We start from the raw sequence: 19,735 nt of genomic DNA, 5'->3' as shown, positions 1-19,735 counted from the left end.
TGCGGGAAGGTTCTCCCCATGCGGGAAGGGGCTTGCCGCCGATAACTCGATGAGGTCCTTTGCAGCTTCAAAGGTGCTGGGCATAGAGGGCTGATCCGGTATGCCCTCGAGCCCATTGTCCACACTGAGCTCACTTAGGTCTGGGCTCAGTGGGGCTTGTGCTGCTGGGACCGCCTGTGCCAGCGCCGCTCCCGCGGCCTTCCTGCTCTTGTCGGCGCTCGGGGCCTTGGGAGGCGGCAGCCTCCTGTGCGGGGAACGACCATGCCTTCCTTTAGGCTGTGCCAGGGGCTGCACTGGGGAGGACCATCGGTGCTGGGGTCTAGCCTGGCGCTCCAGGGCCGACAGTTTACAGTGCTTCGCCGGTGCCGGGTCTCCCGCCGGCTCCGGGGCACTACGCACCGAGGAAGGCTGAGGCAGCGTCGGGCACTCCAGGCTCGGCGGCTGCAATGTGGCCTCCATCAATAGTTGGTGTAGGTGAAAGTCTCTTTCCTTGTCCTTGGCTTGAACGCCTTGCAAATCCTACACCTTTCAGTTTGATGGCCGTCCCCCAGGCAACGTAGACACGAGTCGTGGGGGTCACTAACTGGCATAGGTTTGCAGCACATGACGCAAGCCTTGAAGCTGTGGGCCTGTGGCATGCCCCGCGGCCCGTGCTGGAGGCCTCCAAGCACCTAATCACTTAAGTGTTCACAATCTATATGTAAAACGAACTGATAACAGCTACTCTAAAGGTTAAGGGACTGCTCTTCTACGAGAGAGAGGTTGTTCCAACACCGCCACAGACCATAAGAAGGAACTGGATGGGTCAGGCTGGCAGGGTATATATGTGGGGCGCAGTGGCGCCACTCGAGGGGCCCACTGGGAGCCGCTAAGGGAAGAAGTTACCGACGCTCGTGCACGTGCACACCTAATGTGGAATGGATGTGAACAAGCACTCGAAGAAGAAATGTCAGTGATTTTCTATCAAGCCTTCTATAAACACTTCTTAAATAAATGTTTAAGAGATAACATTACTTAAACGCTTGTTGAAGTCCTAGTATTTCTATGGCTTGATCTCATTACAAGAAAGCTGTCATGTTGCTAACTGTCATGAAGATATATAGGATGGGGAAAAATTTTGCGCACACAAAAAAAAATTTATGGAGAACATGGTGACTAACCTATGTACATTTTAACACGAATGCTTTAGAAAATTTTGCTTTCTTTTTGTTTGCATTTTAAGCAAAAAAGTCTAATAATTTTAGAATCAGATAATCTGTACTACTTTTCCCTAGAAGCCAATGTTTTCTTGATTTCATTTCCCCTTCTGTGTGTAACATAAGAACGTGTGTGTGTGTGTGTGTTCTCCTCTTTTTGCTGCCAGATGGAATTAGATTTACCTGTAAGAGGCAAGTTAGGTGCCTAACTTGCGTAGGCCCTTTTGAAGTACCACTAGGACCCTATCTACATCTTTAGGCTCCTAAAACGTTTGAAAATCTGGCCCTACATGGTTTATAAATTGCAGCCACTAGACTGCAATGTGGTCACACATCTGAACAATGGTAAAATTGCCAAAAGTGCTTCAGTGAATTTGGTGCCCAAATTCAATTTTCAAACCTGACTTAGGCACTTCCTAAGTCTCAATGACTTTCGGTGAGCTTCTTGTTCTCCTCAGCACCTAACTATTTTGGACTCCGAAGTCACCTAAGCTCTTTTGACAAATTTTCTCCAAATCTAATTCTATCCAGAGGCAGCTATGGTGTATGCATACCATTGTCTTACACAAAGAGGGAGGAAATTAATTAGAAAAGGTCTGTCTTGGGGCAGATGGGTATAAATTCTATCTAAAATTCTTAGACATCTCAAGCTAGACAAGTACAAGTTGAAACACAGGCCTGTATATATTATTGAGATAGTTGAAATCAGTGTCAAAACACATACTTTGATTTTCAATATTATAATTCCTGATGTTTCTGTAAATTACAATAACAATTTAATGGAAATAAAACATTCATAAAACAAATTTTGACGCTTTGATAAACTGTATTCATTTATGGAAACAGTGAATTATCTAATAACTACATAAGAACAGCCACAATGGTTCAAACCTATAGTCATTCTAACCAGTATCCTGTCTTCCGACCATGGTCAATGCAAGGTGCCTCAGTACTCCTGGTGGAATTCTGCGCTACTGCACAGGTACAGAATTCATGTTGTCCGCAGATTTGTTTGCTCCCAGAAGAAGCCAAAAGAGCAGTCATTCGCCCCGCCCTGGCGCCCCAGAGCAGCTGGCGGAGACATAAATCAGTGTGGGAGGGAGGCAAGAGAGGCATGGGTGTGCTTGTGTGGAGAGATGTCAATCACTGCTGGGGAGGCGGGACAGAGGGGCATGGAAACAAGACAGACACTGTCCCTCTTGCTTGCTATTGGGGTGCCCCCAGCATGGAGGGGCAGGTCTAAGGGTTATTTGGAGGTAGGCCTGAGGCAGGCTTGTCCCCTCAGACAGAGCAAAATGTAGCAGTCTGCCTGCTTAGTTGTTCCCATTGTGTTAGTGAATTGTTCCCATTCTTCGTGAATTTCCCCAGAAGCATAAAACAGGTGTAAAAGTTTTAAGGCTCCTTTACATTGCCAGAGTGGTGTAAAGGAGCCTTATTGTAAAGGACTGTATAGGCTTATGGTGGTTTAGTGATTAGAACTGGTCTAAATTTTTGGACTGAAAAATTTTCCTATTAAAATGTGCTTCATGAACAGTTTACTACTGACCTTGCTGGAGATGGTCAGTAGCCAATATAAATTGCGAGTTTGATTCCCCAGCCCTTACTTGCTCTTCAGTTACTTATGATGTAATACTGAGCATATGGCTGCATATATTAGTTGACAAATAACTAGAAATAAAGGATCATACCTAGCTACGTTATTATTAGATAAAAGGGGTTTGGGGATTTCCTCCAATGCTCCGCATTCCCATTCTTCATCCAGCTCAGCTGCATCCCTGCCTGTGTCATATCTCCCTGTGTACCATCACAAAATAGCAGAGATCATCCTGAGGCACTTTTGCCAACAGCTTAACTTTATCGACCTTTAGAGTGGTCGAAGACATCTTTTTGGTCAAGCACATGCTTGATTTAAAACCCTCAATACATTATTTATGGTTGGTTAAGGAATACAGGGACAGGGGCTGTTATTCTGAAATCTGCCAGCTAGTGGGTCTCCAGCGGGTCATCTTTAGCTGAGGATCGCAAGAGAGTAGTGTGCTGACCATGCTCTTTCCCCCACCCTTCCTTGTTTCCTATGTAGGGATTGGCATAGGACAGTAGTCAGGACTCTTCCATACCAAGGGAATCCTCAGCTAGGAAAATCTATGTGCTTTCTCGCTTTTTTCCTGAGTGAGAGTGGCACAAAGAGGTTAGATTAGAGCTCAAGATCTATTTTACTTATTGTGACTTTTTCTGTATTGTAGTTTAAATAAATTACCAAAATAATTGCAACAGGTGTGATTATAGTGTGTTATTTTGGTGAAGAAAACATGAAGAATTTTAAAGTATTGTGCACAGAAATTTAAATATTTTGGTGCAGAATTCCCCCAGGAGTACTCAGAGTGAATGAACAGAACAGGCAAATCATCAAGTGATCCCTCCCATCATCCACTCCCAGCTTCTGGCAATCAGAGGCAAGGGACACAGAGCATGGGGTTACATCCCTGACCATCTTGGCTAATAGTTATTGATGGACCTAACCTCCAACTAATAAAATTAAACTGCTTTTAAATCGTTATTGCGAGCCTCAATATTTCCTACACAAGATAGGAGAATGCCTGGTAAGTTTGACTCTTTGATGTTTACTGTATAGCAAGATGATAAAACCAAATACAATAATGTGACAAATCCAAATTTTAAATGTCTGTATCAAATTGAAAAATCTTCGGATTGTAAAATATTTATTTTTTCCTTAACATCTATATCCTAGTGACCATAATGCCTCACTTCAGCAACAGCTTTTGCTTTGCATATTGTAATGGCATGTTGCACCATAGAACACTTTGTTGGTCTGTAGCAGTAGTGAAACAACTGAAATTCTTGCTTATGTGTATTGATGCTGATGCACATTCGTTTATTTTCCTGTGTCAACATACAGTATACTCTAATGGAGTTCAGGCTAATCAAAATATATTTTAGATAGAGCTTTGGTTAAAAAAAACAAACCAAAAAAACCCAAAAAGACTACTGTCAGAACCAAAATTAAAACACATGAAGTTTCTTTAATGCAGGATTTCTTAAACACCCCCTCCAGCTTTCTTTGGGTGCTCTACAGAGCTCTGTCCTTGGTTCCTTACTCTTCTCCCACTACACCTTATCACTGGGTTCTCTCATCCAGGAACAAATTCAACTACCTCACAAATGATTCAGAGATCTATCTGTACTCCAGACCGGTTTCCTGCTGTCCAAACTAAATCTCAGCCTGTCTGAGATCTTTTTGAGGATGTCTAGCTGTGAGCTCAAGCTCAACATGGCTAAAACGGAGTTCTTACTCTTCCTCCCCCTAAGCTGTCCACCCACCCTACCTCCTTTCTGGATCACTAACACCACCATTCTACTGTGACTGAGGTGTATAACCTGGGTGCCATCTTTAACTTGGATCTCTCTCTAAAACCTCACATCCAGGCAATGTCTAAGTCTTGCTGATTCTTTTTGCATTTCTCAGATATGGCCTTTCCTATTCACCACACAGCTAAAACTTTCATCCAGGCTCTCATCATCTTATGTCTCAATTACATAACATCCTTTTCTCTGGCTTTCACAAAAGCAATCTTGCCCTGCTGGTAATGTTCTTTACAGCAGCATTCTGAATGTTTTTTTTGACTATGTCATCTTTCTCTTGCAGGATGGATTGATTTAAATCAAGGAGATATAAATTGCTGATTTCAGTAATGATTTAAATCACCACGTGGAAAGCTTTAATTTACATCAGATTTTAAACACTTTTCTATTATTATTTCAAATATCAGGGGGTAGCCGTGTTAGTCTGTATCCACAAAAACAACAAGAAGTCGGTGGCACCTTGAAGACTAACAGGTTTATTTGCGCATAAGCTTTCGTGGGTAAAAACCCCACTTTTTCAGATGTATGGAGTGAAAATTACAGATGCAGACATAAATATACTGACACATGAAGAGAAGGGAGTTATCTCACAAATGGAGAACCAGTGTTGACAGGGCCAAGTCGATCAGGTCGATGTAGTCCACTCCCAATAATAGATGAGGTGGTGTCAATTACAGGAGAGACAAAACTGCTTTTGTAATGAGCCAGCCACTCCCAGTCCCTATTCAAGCCGAAATTAATGGTGTTAAATATGCATATGAATTTTAGTTCTGCTGTTCCTCTTTGAAGTCTGTTTCTGAAGTTTTTTTGTTCAAATATAGCTACTTTCAAATCTGTTATAGAATGTCCAGGAAGATTGAAGTGTTCTGCTACTGGCTTTTGCGTGTTACCATTCCTGATGTCCGATTTGTGTCCACTTATTCTTTTATGTCAGGACTGTCCGGTTTGGCCAATGTACATGGCAGAGGGGCATTGCTGGCACATGATGGCATATATAACATTAGTAGACATGCAGGTGAATGGGCCTCTGATGGTGTGGCTGATGTGGTTGGGTCCTTGAATGGTGTTGCGAGAGTAGATATGGGGACAGAGTAAGCAACAAGGTTTGCTATAGGGATTGGTTCCTGGGTTAGTGTTTCTGTGGTGTGGTGTGTAGTTGCTGGTATGTATTTGCTTCAGGTTGCAGGGCTGTCTGTAAGCAAGGACTGGCCTACCTCCCAAGGTCTGGGAGAGAGAGGAATAGTTTTCCAGGATAGGTTGTAGATCTCTGATGATGTGCTGGAGAGGTTTTAGCTGGGGGCTGTATGTGATGACCAGTGGCGTTCTGTTATTTTCCTTGTTGGGCCTGTCCTGTAGTTGGTGACTTCTGGGTATCCATCTCCATCAATCTGTTTCCTCACTTCCCCAGGTGGATATTGTAATTTTAAGAATGCTTGATAGAGATCTTGTAGGTGTTTGTCTCTGTCTGAGGGATTGGATCAAATCTGGTTGTATCTTAGGGTTGTATCTGATGAGGCCACTGCACACCGGGTGGTTGATCTTTGTGACTTTGTCCTCACCCATAACCGTTTCATATTTGGGGACAACCTTCAAGTCAGTGGCACTGCTATGGGTACCCGCATGGCCCCACAGTATGCCAACATTTTTATGGCTGACTTAGAACAACGCTTCCTCAGCTCTTGTCCCCTAGCACCTCTCCTCTACTTGCACTACATTTATGACATCTTCATCATATGGACCCATGGGAAGGAGGCCCTTGAAGAATTCCACCTGGATTTCAACAATTTCCACCCCATCATCAACCTCAGCCTGGACTAGTCCACACAAGAGATCCCCTTCCTGGACGCTACAATGCAAATAAGTGATGGTCACATAAACACCACCTCTACTGGAAACCTACTGACTGCTATACTTACCTACATGCCTCCAACTTCCATTCAGGACACATCGCATGATCCATTGTCTACAGCCAAGCTCTAAGATACAACCACATTCGCTCCAATCCCTCAGACAGAGAAACACCTACAAGATCTCTATCAAGCATTCTTAAAACTACAGTACCCACCTGCTGAAGTGAAAAAACAGATTGACAGAGCCAGAAGAGTACCCAAAAGTCACCTACTACAGGACAGGCCCAACAAAGAAAATAACAGAACGCCACTAGCCGTCACCTTCAGCCCCCAACTAAAACCTCTCCAGTGCATCATCAAAGATCTACAGCCTGTTCTGAAAAATGATCCCTCACTCTCACAGATCTTGGGAGACAGACCAGTCCTCGCTTACAGACAGCCCTCCAACCTGAAGCAAATACTCTCCAGCAACCACACAACAAAAACACTAACCCAGGAACCTATCCTTGCAACAAAGCCTGATGACAACTCTGTCCATATATTTATTCAAGTGACACCATCATAGGAGCTAATCACATTAGCCACGCCATCAGGGGCTCATTCACCTGCACATCTACCAATGTGATATATGCCATCATGTGCCAGCAATGCCCCTCTGCCATGTACATTGGCCAAACCGGACAGTCTCTACACAAAAGAATAAATGCACAAATCTGACAACAGGAATCAGAACATTCAAAAACCAGTAGGAGAACACTTCAACCTCTCTGGCCACTCAGTAAAAGATTTAAGGGTGGCAATTTTACAACAGAAAAGCTTCAAAAACAGACTCCAAAGAGAAACTGTTAAACTTGAATTAATATGCAAACTAGATACCATTAACTTGGGTTTGAATGGAGACTTGGAGTGGCTGGGTCATTACACATATTGAATCTATTTCCCTATGTTAAGTATCCTCACGCCTTCTTGTCAACTATCTAAATGGGCCATCTTGATTATCACTACAAAAGTTTTTTTCTCCTGTTGATAATAGCTCATCTTAATTAATTAGCCTCATACTGTTTGTATGGCAACTTCCACTGTGTGTGCACGCGTACGCACATGCTTGTATCTTCTTACTATATGTTCCATTCTATGTATCCGATAAGTGGGCTGTAGCCCATGAAAGCTTATGCTCTAATAAATCTGTTAGTCTCTAAGGTGCCACAAGTACTCCTGGTCTATTTACCAACTACAACGAGGTCCTGGTCCATGACTGGAGTTCTTAGGCGTGAGAATAATACAAGTAACAAAAATAATAAAGAAAGTACAATTATATTACCTTGTTGTGACCTTGGAGGCCCTGGAGGAACTTCCTGGTTTGGCTCAGGTGTAAGACTGTCAAACTCTTCTTTACTGATGAGATTTAGTTTCTTAAAGTTTTCAACCTCTTGCTGAATTTGAAGAGAGAATTTCACAATTACATAATAGAAAAGTGACCACTGTATATCAATCTTAAAAATGACAAGTTCACATAACTGGGTTGCACCAGCATGCAACATGTCAAGGAGAATTCATTCACAATTGATCCTACACAACCACAGTTGAATTTAAGAGGCTGGGAGGTTGCACACAGCAAGCTTGTGAAAGAAAATGGAAGATGAAGCAGCCCCTGGACAATGAGCAATGTGCAATGAGCTTGGCTTACAGAAGCAAAGTGTGCACCCCTTAGTATGGTCTGCAATGACCAAATTCATGAAAATAAAAGTAACACTCTACTTTCATAAATGAGGAACAGAACCCTGATTTTCCAAGTTTCTGTCCTGTGCCAAAACAACAAAACCATCTTTCCTCTACAGTAAGGTGTGCACAGGAAGGTTATGGCATTTGGGGGTGAGAGGACGGACAGAAAGAGTAAACAGGAGATCCCCACTCCATCTCTCCTCAGCCCAAACCCCCATCTCTCCCCATTTCAAAATTAAAAACAAAGAATTTCGGGAGCAACTAGTAATTTTGAATGCCCAACTTGAAATTCCTTAAAGAGACCTGGTTTTTCAGAGGCTGGATGCTAAATACTTTCAGAAAAATGAGGCCTCTTTGAAGCATCTCACGTTGGGAACCCAAAAATCAACGCACCCAAAAAATAAATCACTAAGCACTTTTGAAAATCTTGACCAACATTTAAAAGGATGGGGTGGGAGAAAACATTTACCCCTCTATTTTTTCTACTGTCCTCCTCCAGTTTACCGTACAGTCGCCTCGCATTTTCTAGCTTTTTCTTCTTTTCCCATCCTTTTATCTATTTCCCCCTTTCTTTACTAGCTCACATCCTTTTGTCCTCTTTCCTTGCTCCATACTGAAATAGGGTCCTGCCACCATGATTTGCCTCAATCCAGTGCTCACCAAGGGTGGAAGAAGATGAAAGTACAAACACTATCCTAAATAGGATGGTAATCCAGCTCAGCTGACTGTAAACTTGCAACTCTCAGCACTGCCCAAGTCAGAAGTGGATCTGACAATGAGCAGGGAGGACTAACTCACAAAGAGAGGTTCCTTGGAATGACTGATCAGGGAGCAACATGTGACAGGGCAGGAGTGGAGAAATCTGGGTTCCTGAGGTGCCAGCAGCTCAGCTAGCTTGCTGCCACATTCATTGGCCAGCCACTTGTTATAAAATACACAAAAAGTTGTGTAAAACCACCAGTGTGTTTAAAAATCCTTTGGTTCTAGACTGAGATGTTTGTCCTTTAGGGACGCAGGCCACCTTAGTAGTATTCCATATTATAGTTTGTGGACCCACAGAAGGGCAAGGAAATAGAAATCTAGACTAAAATGAGGTTGCGGGTATTAAATCTGGCATTTTACTTACACTTTCATGCCAACTAACTTTATAGATGACAAAAAATTGAAGATAAATTTACAGTGCAATAACTTCAGTTTCATTCCCTCATACTCTACCCTACCCCCAAAACAGGGAAATCAGTTTGTCTTTCCTATGAACACATTTCAAAATTTTATTAAATACAAGCTGTCTGAGCACATGTACAGTCTAAATTATCTACTGTATACGCTTAGCATTCAAACACTATCCCACCAGCCTAAAATACCCTAATGTTTAAAACAAACTATTCCTTCACTAGCTTAGATCTAAGTTTGAGGCTGAAGAGATACATTTATCTTGAATTTAGCAACCTGTGCTACACCTAGGGTCTATAGCAGAAAGCGTGACAGATGATATGCAGCCATTTGCAAGTAATTACATTGCAATCAGAAGTTAAAATTAAACAAAATAATTACAACATATACTATAAGAAAAGGAGTACTTGTGGCACCTTAGAGACTAACCAATTTATTAGAGCATAAGCTTTCGTGAGCTACAGCTCACTTCATCAGATGCATATCGTGGAAACTGCAGCAGACTTTATATATACAGAGAGAATATGAACCAATACCTCCTCCCACCCCACTGTCCTGCTGGTAATAGCTTATCTAAAGTGATCATCAGGTGGGCCATTTCCAGCACAAATCCAGGTTTTCTCACCCTCCACCCCCCCACACAAATTCACTCTCCTGCTGGTGATAGCCCATCCAAAGTGACAACTCTTTACACAATGTGCATGACAATCAAGTTGGGCTATTTCCTGCACAAATCCAGGTTTTCTCACATTCCCCCCACCCCCATACACACACAAACTCACTCTCCTGCTGGTAATAGCTCATCCAAACTGACCACTCTTCAAGTTTAAATCCAAGTTAAACCAGAACATCTGGGGGGGGGGGGGGGGGTAGGAAAAAACAAGAGGAAACAGGCTACCCTGCATAATGACTTAGCCACTCCCAGTCTCTATTTAAGCCTAAATTAATAGTATCCAATTTGCAAATGAATTCCAATTCAGCAGTTTCTCGCTGGAGTCTGGATTTGAAGTTTTTTTGTTTTAAGATAGCGACCTTCATGTCTGTGATTGCGTGACCAGAGAGATTGAAGTGTTCTCCGACTGGTTTATGAGTGTTATAATTCTTGACATCTGATTTGTGTCCATTTATTCTTTTACGTAGAGACTGTCCAGTTTGACCAATGTACATGGCAGAGGGGCATTGCTGGCACATGATGGCATATATCACATTGGTGGATGTGCAGGTGAACGAGCCTCTGATAGTGTGGCTGATGGTATTAGGCCCTGTGATGGTGTCCCCTGAATAGATATGTGGGCACAATTGGCAACGGGCTTTGTTGCAAGGATAAGTTCCTGGGTTAGTGGTTCTGTTGTGTGGTATGTGGTTGTTGGTGAGTATTTGCTTCAGGTTGCGGGGCTGTCTGTAGGCGAGGACTGGCCTGTCTCCCAAGATTTGTGAGAGTGTTGGGTCATCCTTCAGGATAGGTTGTAGATCCTTAATAATGCGTTGGAGGGGTTTTAGTTGGGGGCTGAAGGTGACGGCTAGTGGCGTTCTGTTATTTTCTTTGTTAGGCCTGTCCTGTAGTAGGTAACTTCTGGGAACTCTTCTGGCTCTATCAATCTGTTTCTTTACTTCTGCAGGTGGGTATTGTAGTTGTAAGAAAGCTTGACAGAGATCTTGTAGGTGTTTGTCTCTGTCTGAGGGGTTGGAGCAAATGCGGTTGTATCGCAGAGCTTGGCTGTAGACGATGGATCGTGTGGTGTGGTCAGGGTGAAAGCTGGAGGCATGTAGATAGGAATAGCGGTCAGGTTAGCTGTGACATTATCGGGGATAGTGTTCTTGACAGCTTGTAGTCCATCTTTGTGTGGAATCTTTGTGTGGACTACAAGCTGTCAAGAACACTATCCCCGATAATGTCACGGCTAACCTGGTGGCTGAACTTTGTGACTTTGTCCTTACCCATAACTACTTCACATTTGGGGACAATGTATACCTTCAGATCAGCGGCACTGCTATGGGTACCCGCATGGCCCCACAGTATGCCAACATTTTTATGGCTGATTTAGAACAACGCTTCCTCAGCTCTCGTCCCCTAAAGCCCCTACTCTACTTGCGCTATATTGATGACATCTTCATCATCTGGACCCATGGAAAAGAAGCCCTTGAGGAATTCCACCATGATTTCAACAATTTCCATCCCACCACCAACCTCAGCCTGGTCCAGTCCACACAAGAGATCCACTTCCTGGACACTACAGTGCTAATAAACAATGGTCACATAAACACCACCCTATACCGGAAACCTACTGACGGCTATTCCTATCTACATGCCTCCAGCTTTCACCCTGACCACACCACACGATCCATCGTCTACAGCCAAGCTCTGCGATACAACCGCATTTGCTCCAACCCCTCAGACAGAGACAAACACCTACAAGATCTCTGTCAAGCTTTCTTACAACTACAATACCCACCTGCAGAAGTAAAGAAACAGATTGATAGAGCCAGAAGAGTTCCCAGAAGTTACCTACTACAGGACAGGCCTAACAAAGAAAATAACAGAACGCCACTAGCCGTCACCTTCAGCCCCCAACTAAAACCCCTCCAACGCATTATTAAGGATCTACAACCTATCCTGAAGGATGACCCAACACTCTCACAAATCTTGGGAGACAGGCCAGTCCTCGCCTACAGACAGCCCCGCAACCTGAAGCAAATACTCACCAACAACCACATACCACACAACAGAACCACTAACCCAGGAACTTATCCTTGCAACAAAGCCCGTTGCCAATTGTGCCCACATATCTATTCAGGGGACACCATCACAGGGCCTAATACCATCAGCCACACTATCAGAGGCTCGTTCACCTGCACATCCACCAATGTGATATATGCCATCATGTGCCAGCAATGCCCCTCTGCCATGTACATTGGTCAAACTGGACAGTCTCTACGTAAAAGAATAAATGGACACAAATCAGATGTCAAGAATTATAACACTCATAAACCAGTCGGAGAACACTTCAATCTCTCTGGTCACGCAATCACAGACATGAAGGTCGCTATCTTAAAACAAAAAAACTTCAAATCCAGACTCCAGCGAGAAACTGCTGAATTGGAATTCATTTGCAAATTGGATACTATTAATTTAGGCTTAAATAGAGACTGGGAGTGGCTAAGTCATTATGCAGGGTAGCCTGTTTCCTCTTGTTTTTTCCTACCCCCCCCCCCAGATGTTCTGGTTTAACTTGGATTTAAACTTGAAGAGTGGTCAGTTTGGATGAGCTATTACCAGCAGGAGAGTGAGTTTGTGTGTGTATGGGGGTGGGGGGAATGTGAGAAAACCTGGATTTGTGCAGGAAATAGCCCAACTTGATTGTCATGCACATTGTGTAAAGAGTTGTCACTTTGGATGGGCTATCACCAGCAGGAGAGTGAATTTGTGTGGGGGGGTGGAGGGTGAGAAAACCTGGATTTGTGCTGGAAATGGCCCACCTGATGATCACTTTAGATAAGCTATTACCAGCAGGACAGTGGGGTGGGAGGAGGTATTGGTTCATATTCTCTCTGTATATATAAAGTCTGCTGCAGTTTCCACGATATGCATCTGATGAAGTGAGCTGTAGCTCACGAAAGCTTATGCTCTAATAAATTGGTTAGTCTCTAAGGTGCCACAAGTACTCCTTTTCTTTTTGCGAATACAGACTAACACGGCTGTTACTCTGAAACACATACTATATATACATATGATAATTATTTTTTATTTTCTTCCACAATTAGATTTTTGATAGTATAAGTAGCAGCAATAACAGTCAATTTTAGGCTTGTTTGGTCAAGCATCTGTTTAAGTTGTATGACAGAAAAAATTACCTTTAAGGCTGTAGAATCATTTTCACCCTGCTCCATCCACAAATCCTGTTCATAATAGTATAAACCATCATTAATAACTTTAGCAAGTTCCGATGTAATTTTTGCACGAGACACATGGTTGCCAGTGCGATCTCCACCAGGATGTTTTCTCATATAAGGTGGTGTCTGTGTTACAATCAAAATTTTGTTTACATCGCGGTCATCAATTTCGTAGTCTGAATCATTGTCTGACCAATCAGTAAATGTATTTTTGCGACCTTCTATTTGTTCCATCTCCTCATCAAACAAAAAATCAAGCTCTTCTTGTTCTTGTTCCTGTGAAGGTGCGGCCTGCTGTTGCTGACTTGGTGTGTGATCAAGTGTATGCACTGACTCCTGTATGAGGAAAGATAACATATGACATTTGGGAAACAAATTACTTGGTTATTCTGTTACTTCTTTTAATGGATACTGACAGGATCATCTGAATGGATGAAAACAACAAACCTTAAGAGGAACATTTTGAAAGATATTTTCAAAGGCACAAATGGCTGTTAGCCATCTAACTACTGTTGACTTGCAAGGGTTTCTTAAGCTTAGTACAAAGGCAAAAAATCACAGTGCTAAGGTCCGTAGAGAATTCTGATGCCAACTTTTCACTAAATTCTCTCTCACACTGTAAAACATACAACTTCTCAACAGAACCTAAACACCTCCAGCTGTGCCGCTTTATTTGGGCCCTATTTTAAGGCCTAATTAGTTTTCCAAAATTAAGAGTAGACTTTCCTTCTACTTGGAGCAGACCTTTAAATAATCTTAAGATTCCAAATTAGGATAAATTATTACACATATATTATGTGTATTGTAATATCAAGTGAGGTGATCCATTATAATATAAACAGTTTTGTTCAATGTAACAGACAGTTTTATGATGTGGACTAAATTTAGTTCATTCTGCTCATACAGACTGCAAGTATCCTGAAGAGTGTTAATTAGGCTTATGTAAAGGTATCAGCACTCCCTCTCACTACATAGCAGTGGTATGCTGTAGTATTTCAGAAAATATACACACACAATTTTTTTGGGGGGGGGGGAGGTGTTTTAACACTTATAAAAGGTAGCTAACAGTACCTTTAGTTTGACTGGGGATGGACGATGCCTCTTTTTCACTTCTATCCAAGGCTCAGAGTCCAGATCTGGCAAGCTTGTCGACAATCCTTTAGACATTGTTTGAAGGTTACTTGTTTCAGTGCTTTTCTTTGGGCTTCCCATTCTTGGAGAACTTGGTGCAGACTCTAAAATTGTAAATTAGTTGTGTATTTAGGTTTTTCTTTTTTTTGTTGCATTAGAGATTTTTACTTTCGTTGTAGCTATAATTCCTATTTCTAATTAAGGATTAAATATGACACTGATCAGAAAAAAATAAAAAAAGACTCAATTATTGCTATTCTATATTTTAAAGAACAGTATACATTGGTGACTCCAACATAAATTAAAAGTGCCTCTGACTGCCTGAGAGATGGAAGTTATCCACAAAACAAACCGCATGATTAGTGACAAATTCTCTCAAACTGCCTTCCACCACTTGGGGAGGGCAAGTAATTCACTTTCAACTCCCATTCTTTCCTTGACCTCTGCCAACATTGCCAACAAATGTTCATGATGTACAGTTGCAACAGTAGGGTTTTAATGTCACATGGCCACCTCTTTACTAGGAACTTGAATGCAACCCCCAACTAATGGCCAAGACCATCAAATAGTCAGATAACTTTCTGTTTACTATGAACTTGAACAAGATTCTAACAGGGGAGAAGTTCTCTTCCATTAGCAATACCTTAAGACAAACTGCAAAGTGTCTCTATATAACACAAAAAAGGTTAAGAATCCTTTGGAACCTTATTCCCTTTAACAAAACTTATAGCCATAGCACATCTAAGAATTATAAACACAAATTGTCTATATTTTACCCTCTGCCACACCAGACACATTATCTATCAGCGCCTTTCAGTACAGGATGTTGTCAGATAACTTATGTGTTGGAAGAAGCTCTATTCCTTGGCTCCTTCTCACACACTATTTCTCTCTTGTGCCCCAAAGCTACTTCAGTTTAAAAGTGGTCTCTGGAAGCTGAAAGAGTTCGGGCACAAACTAGAAAGATGGCTGAGGAAACACCTATGATCTGAACTGTACAAAGGATTTAAGGTGGTCATTATGAGGTCAGGAAGAGTTACTTGTCTTGAGTAACTAGCAACACAAGGCACCGTCCAGTTGAACAATTATTACTAGTGAAGTTTAATTAATCCAGACTGTCTTACCCCACCAATTGTACTGTCAAGTAACCACTGTAAATTCAATATATATATTTCTACTTAAATGAACTCTTATTTCTCCTTCAAATTCAGTTAAACATATTGAAGGATGGGGTGGAATTTGGGAGGAGAATATACATGGATGGGATGGAGAAATGCTTGCACTGCTCAGGGTTCTAGACCTCTAAGACACTCATCTCTAACAACAGAAGCGATAGATTTCCAACTGGGGGACAGACTGGGGAAAGCAAAGGGCAGCATATGTAACATACAAGGGGTTGTCTTAAAAACAGTCAAGAATAGGTCAATTGAAATAAATAGGATTTGCTGCATGCCAAAAAGCAGTTATATCAAGGGGCTCTGGGAGAGTTTCACAAACAAGGATTCTGGATCAAGGGTGTCTTACGCCCAGCCTGACCCTAATTGCATCTTCAAACTGAGGCCAAAAGTTACTGCAAAACAGATATAGATAAGACATCATCACTCTTGTACATAGGTATTAAATAATGAATGGTGTATACTAATGCTAAAAACAATGAAAAAATTCAAATCCATCCAAAGAGGAAAAAAAGACAAGCAGTTATTAGCTGTTGAGCTTCAAAGATTGGTAGGAACCTAGCTCCTGCTCGTAAGGTAGTTATGGGAAAAAAAACAAAACACCATGACACAGTCTCATTATATGGACATATCATTCTTCCTATTCCACTAGTACAGGGGTGAGCAAACTTTTTGGCCTCAGGGCCACATCAGGTTTCCAAAATTGTATGGAGGGCCAGTTAGGGGAGGTTGTGTCTCCCCAAACAACCAGGCATGGCCCAGCCCCTGCCTCCTATCCGACACACCCCCACCCCTGTTTCTCTCCCCTGACAGCTCCCCCGGGACTCCTGCCCCTCCAACCCCCCCCGTCCCCTGACAGGACTCCTACCCCATCCACCACCCCCTGCTCCCTGCCCACCCCCGGACCTCCCAGCCGACTTCCCCCTGCCACCCCATCCAACCCCCCACCTCTTCATTCCTAACTTGCCCCCCGGGACCCCTGCCCTATCCAACCACCCCATCTCCCTGTCTCCTGACTGGCCCCAGAACCCTTGCTCCTGACTGCCCCCCCCCCGGGACCCCTGCCCCATCCAACCCCCCTGTTCCCTGCCCTCTGACCACCCCGACCCCTACCCACACCCCTGCCCCTTGACCACCACCCTCAATTCCCCTGCCCGGAGCACCGGTGGCTGGCCGCACTGGCCAGAGCACCGGGTCAGGCCACGGCTCTGCAACTGCGCTGCCCAGCAGCCCAGAGCATTGTGCCGGTGGCGCGATGAGGCTGCAGGGGAGGGGGGGACAGCGAGGGAGGGGCCGGGGGCAAGCCTCCCAGGCCAGGAGCTCAGGGGCTGGGCAGGAGGGTCCCGCGGGCCGGATGTGGCCTGAGGGCCGCAGTTTGCCCACCTCTGCACTAGTGTCTCTGGAGGATGTTAAAACAGAAGCTACTAAAGGCAGGCATTATTAAATCAACAGGTTCAAAAAATTTGCATCCAAGACTTTTAAAAATTGCTGGAAGAGGAGCTCACTGGACAGTTCATATTGATTTTCACTAAATATTGGAGCTCTAGGGAAGTTCCTGAAGGCTAAAGAAAGCCAATGTTGAGCTTTTTAAAAGGGTAAATGAGATAACCCGGATAATTATTGGCCTGTCAGCCTGACATTGATCCCAGGCAAGATAATGGAGCAGCTAACTGGGGACTCTATTAATAAAGAATTAAAAGAGGCAATATATTAATGCAAATCACCCTGGGTTTATGGAAAACAGATCCCGTTTAACTTGATTTTTTTTTTATGCCATTACAAGTTTCATAAAGGTAATAGTGTTGACATAATATAGAATTCTGTACGGTATTTGACTTGGTAGTGCATGATATGCTGATTAAAAAATAGAATGATACAAGATTAACATGACCCACATTAAATGGATTAATGCTAGGGAAGTGATAGGTCTCAGGATGTAACTGTAAAAGGGAACTGACATCAAGCAGGTCTGTTTCCAGAGGTTCTACAGTCATTGGTTCTTGGCCCTACACTAATGATTTTATCAATGACCTGGAAGAAAACAAAATAATCACGGATAAAGTTGGCAAACTACCCAAAAATTGGAGTGGTAAATAATGAAGAGAACAGGTCACTATTTCAGAAGGATTTGGATCGCTGCTTAAACTGGGTTCAAGCAAAGAATACGAGTTTTACATTCAGCTAAATGTATACATCTGGGAACAAAACCATGCTCCGAAGTGTCCCTAGCCTCTATTTGCCAGAAGCTAGAAATGGGCAACAGAGGATGGATCACTTAATGATTACCTGTTCTGTTCATTAACTCTGAAGCACCTGGGTTTGGCCACTGTCAGAAGACAGGATACTGGGCTAGATGGACATTGGTCTGACCCAGTATGACCATTCTTATGTTCAAAGCATGTAGGCTATGCTTACAGGATGGGGAACTATCCTATGAAGGAGTGACTGAAAAAGATTGATGGATAATCAGCTGAACATGAGTTCCCAATGTGATGCTGTGGCCAAAAGAGCTAATGTAATCCTGGGATGCATAAACAGGAAGCTCAAGTAGGAGGAAAGAGGTTACTTTAACTCTGTATTTGGCACTAGTTTGAGCACTGCTAGAATATTGTGTGCAGTTCTAGTGACCACAATTTAAGAAGGATGTTGATAGGGTTCAGAGAAGAGCCACCAGAATGAACAAAGGATTAGAAAACAAGTCTTACAGTGATAGACTCAATGAGCTCACTCTATTTATCTTGAGAGAGAGAAGGTTAAAGGATGACTTGATTACAGACTTGATTAAGTACCTATGTTGGGGGGGGTGTGGCAAATATTTAATAGGCTCCTTCAATCTAGCAGAGAAAAGTATAATACAATACAATACAATGGCTGGAAGTCCAAGCTAGACAAATTCAGACTGGAAATGAAGAGTAAAATTTTAACAGTGACAGTAATTAACCACTGGAACAATACACTCAGGGTTGTGGAGGATTCTCCATCCCTGACAATTTTCACATCAACATTAGATGTTTTTCTAAAAGATATGCTCTAGGAATTGTTTTGGAGAAGTTCCATATCCTGTGCTATACAGGAGGTCAGACTAGATGAACACAATGGTCCCTTTTGGGCCTTAGAATCTATGAATTATTCTGAAATCAGTTTAAAGTTATCAGTCATACACTAGAGATGTAGTCCTATAGCTAGGGATATATTACAGCTGGCTCCTTTGGGGAAATATATGTTTTAATAGAGTTAATGTTATAAAATATGACAAGCAAAGAAATTCAGTATTACATCTGAAATTCTGATGACTCTCTACATCTTTCCATTTACCAAAGAGAAGGTAATTCTACAAAACATGCACATCTCTTGGAAAAACATGTTGGATTAAAAGACCAAACTGCAACCTTAACCACAAGTTTACTGTCTTCTGGCACACTATGCCTTTCAAACTGCCAGCCTTGCAATTCCCATTCCAACTAGCAGAGTTGAATTTTATACTTACTATTCCTATGATGAAATCAAATATTAATGAAAAATAAAATGAAGACTTGTTGGACTAGACAGCAATTTCTGTCCTAACATTTTATGTGTCTATGAAAGAAATCCTTTACCAGTATGTGAGCCAAAAGCTTTGCCTGGTATAAATTCTGGGCAGTTGATGAGTTGAGAAAAGTCAGTTTGTGGCTGATTTCGTGAAGGTGGACCAGGAATTGGCCATTTTTCTGGGTCTACCCTTTTTCTCATCTTCTGATCCACTATTTCCACCTCTGTACTGTCCTTTAGGGCCTGTGAGATAAACATGTTTCACCATTAAAAATATACACATCGCCAACACTGCTGCTAACCATATCTTTTGTGAATCTCTCAGTGAAATTAAAACACAATCCCATGATTATCTGGGAGGGAATTTAAATCATGTTGCCCTCTATAGATCTTGACATTACTTTCCGACTTGAGTAGGAACATTTTCAATGCAAATGAGCATTAGGCTCTCAAACACCTGCATGCCAGAAATTACTGATTTTAAAGAAAACTTACCTTTAAATTAAGACAACCTAGAAGAGTCAGTATAAAACTCAGTACCACTTATTTTCAGTTCCATAATTTTGATTATTGTGGCATACAGTTTCAAATATTAGCTGCTAGTTATATTTTTGAAGTCCAAATGCAGAGCACCGATTAACCAAAATTGTTGATTCTTTATAATTCCATATTTAAAGGGACAGTGTTC

General features: G+C 42.4%; 1 protein-coding gene across 2 annotated transcripts in view; it reads right to left on the bottom strand.

The window, feature by feature from the left end:
• Nucleotides 1-19,735, bottom strand: part of LARP1B (La ribonucleoprotein 1B) — a 105,559-nt gene that overhangs the window by 17,424 nt on the left and 68,400 nt on the right. For both annotated transcript variants that reach the window (XM_084626250.1, XM_084626249.1), the window contains exons 9-12: nt 19,116-19,290; nt 14,285-14,448; nt 13,175-13,549; nt 7,749-7,860 (exon numbers count right to left, since the gene is read on the bottom strand). In XM_084626250.1, coding sequence (XP_084482376.1) covers nt 7,749-7,860; nt 13,175-13,549; nt 14,285-14,448; nt 19,116-19,290 — 826 coding nt within the window. The remainder of the gene's footprint in view (nt 1-7,748; nt 7,861-13,174; nt 13,550-14,284; nt 14,449-19,115; nt 19,291-19,735) is intronic.

This window comes from Lepidochelys olivacea, assembly GCF_965140295.1.
Source record: "Lepidochelys olivacea isolate rLepOli2 genome assembly, chromosome: 4".
Lineage (NCBI taxonomy): Eukaryota > Metazoa > Chordata > Testudines > Cheloniidae > Lepidochelys > Lepidochelys olivacea.
This window is presented reverse-complemented; position numbering and strand designations above follow the sequence as displayed.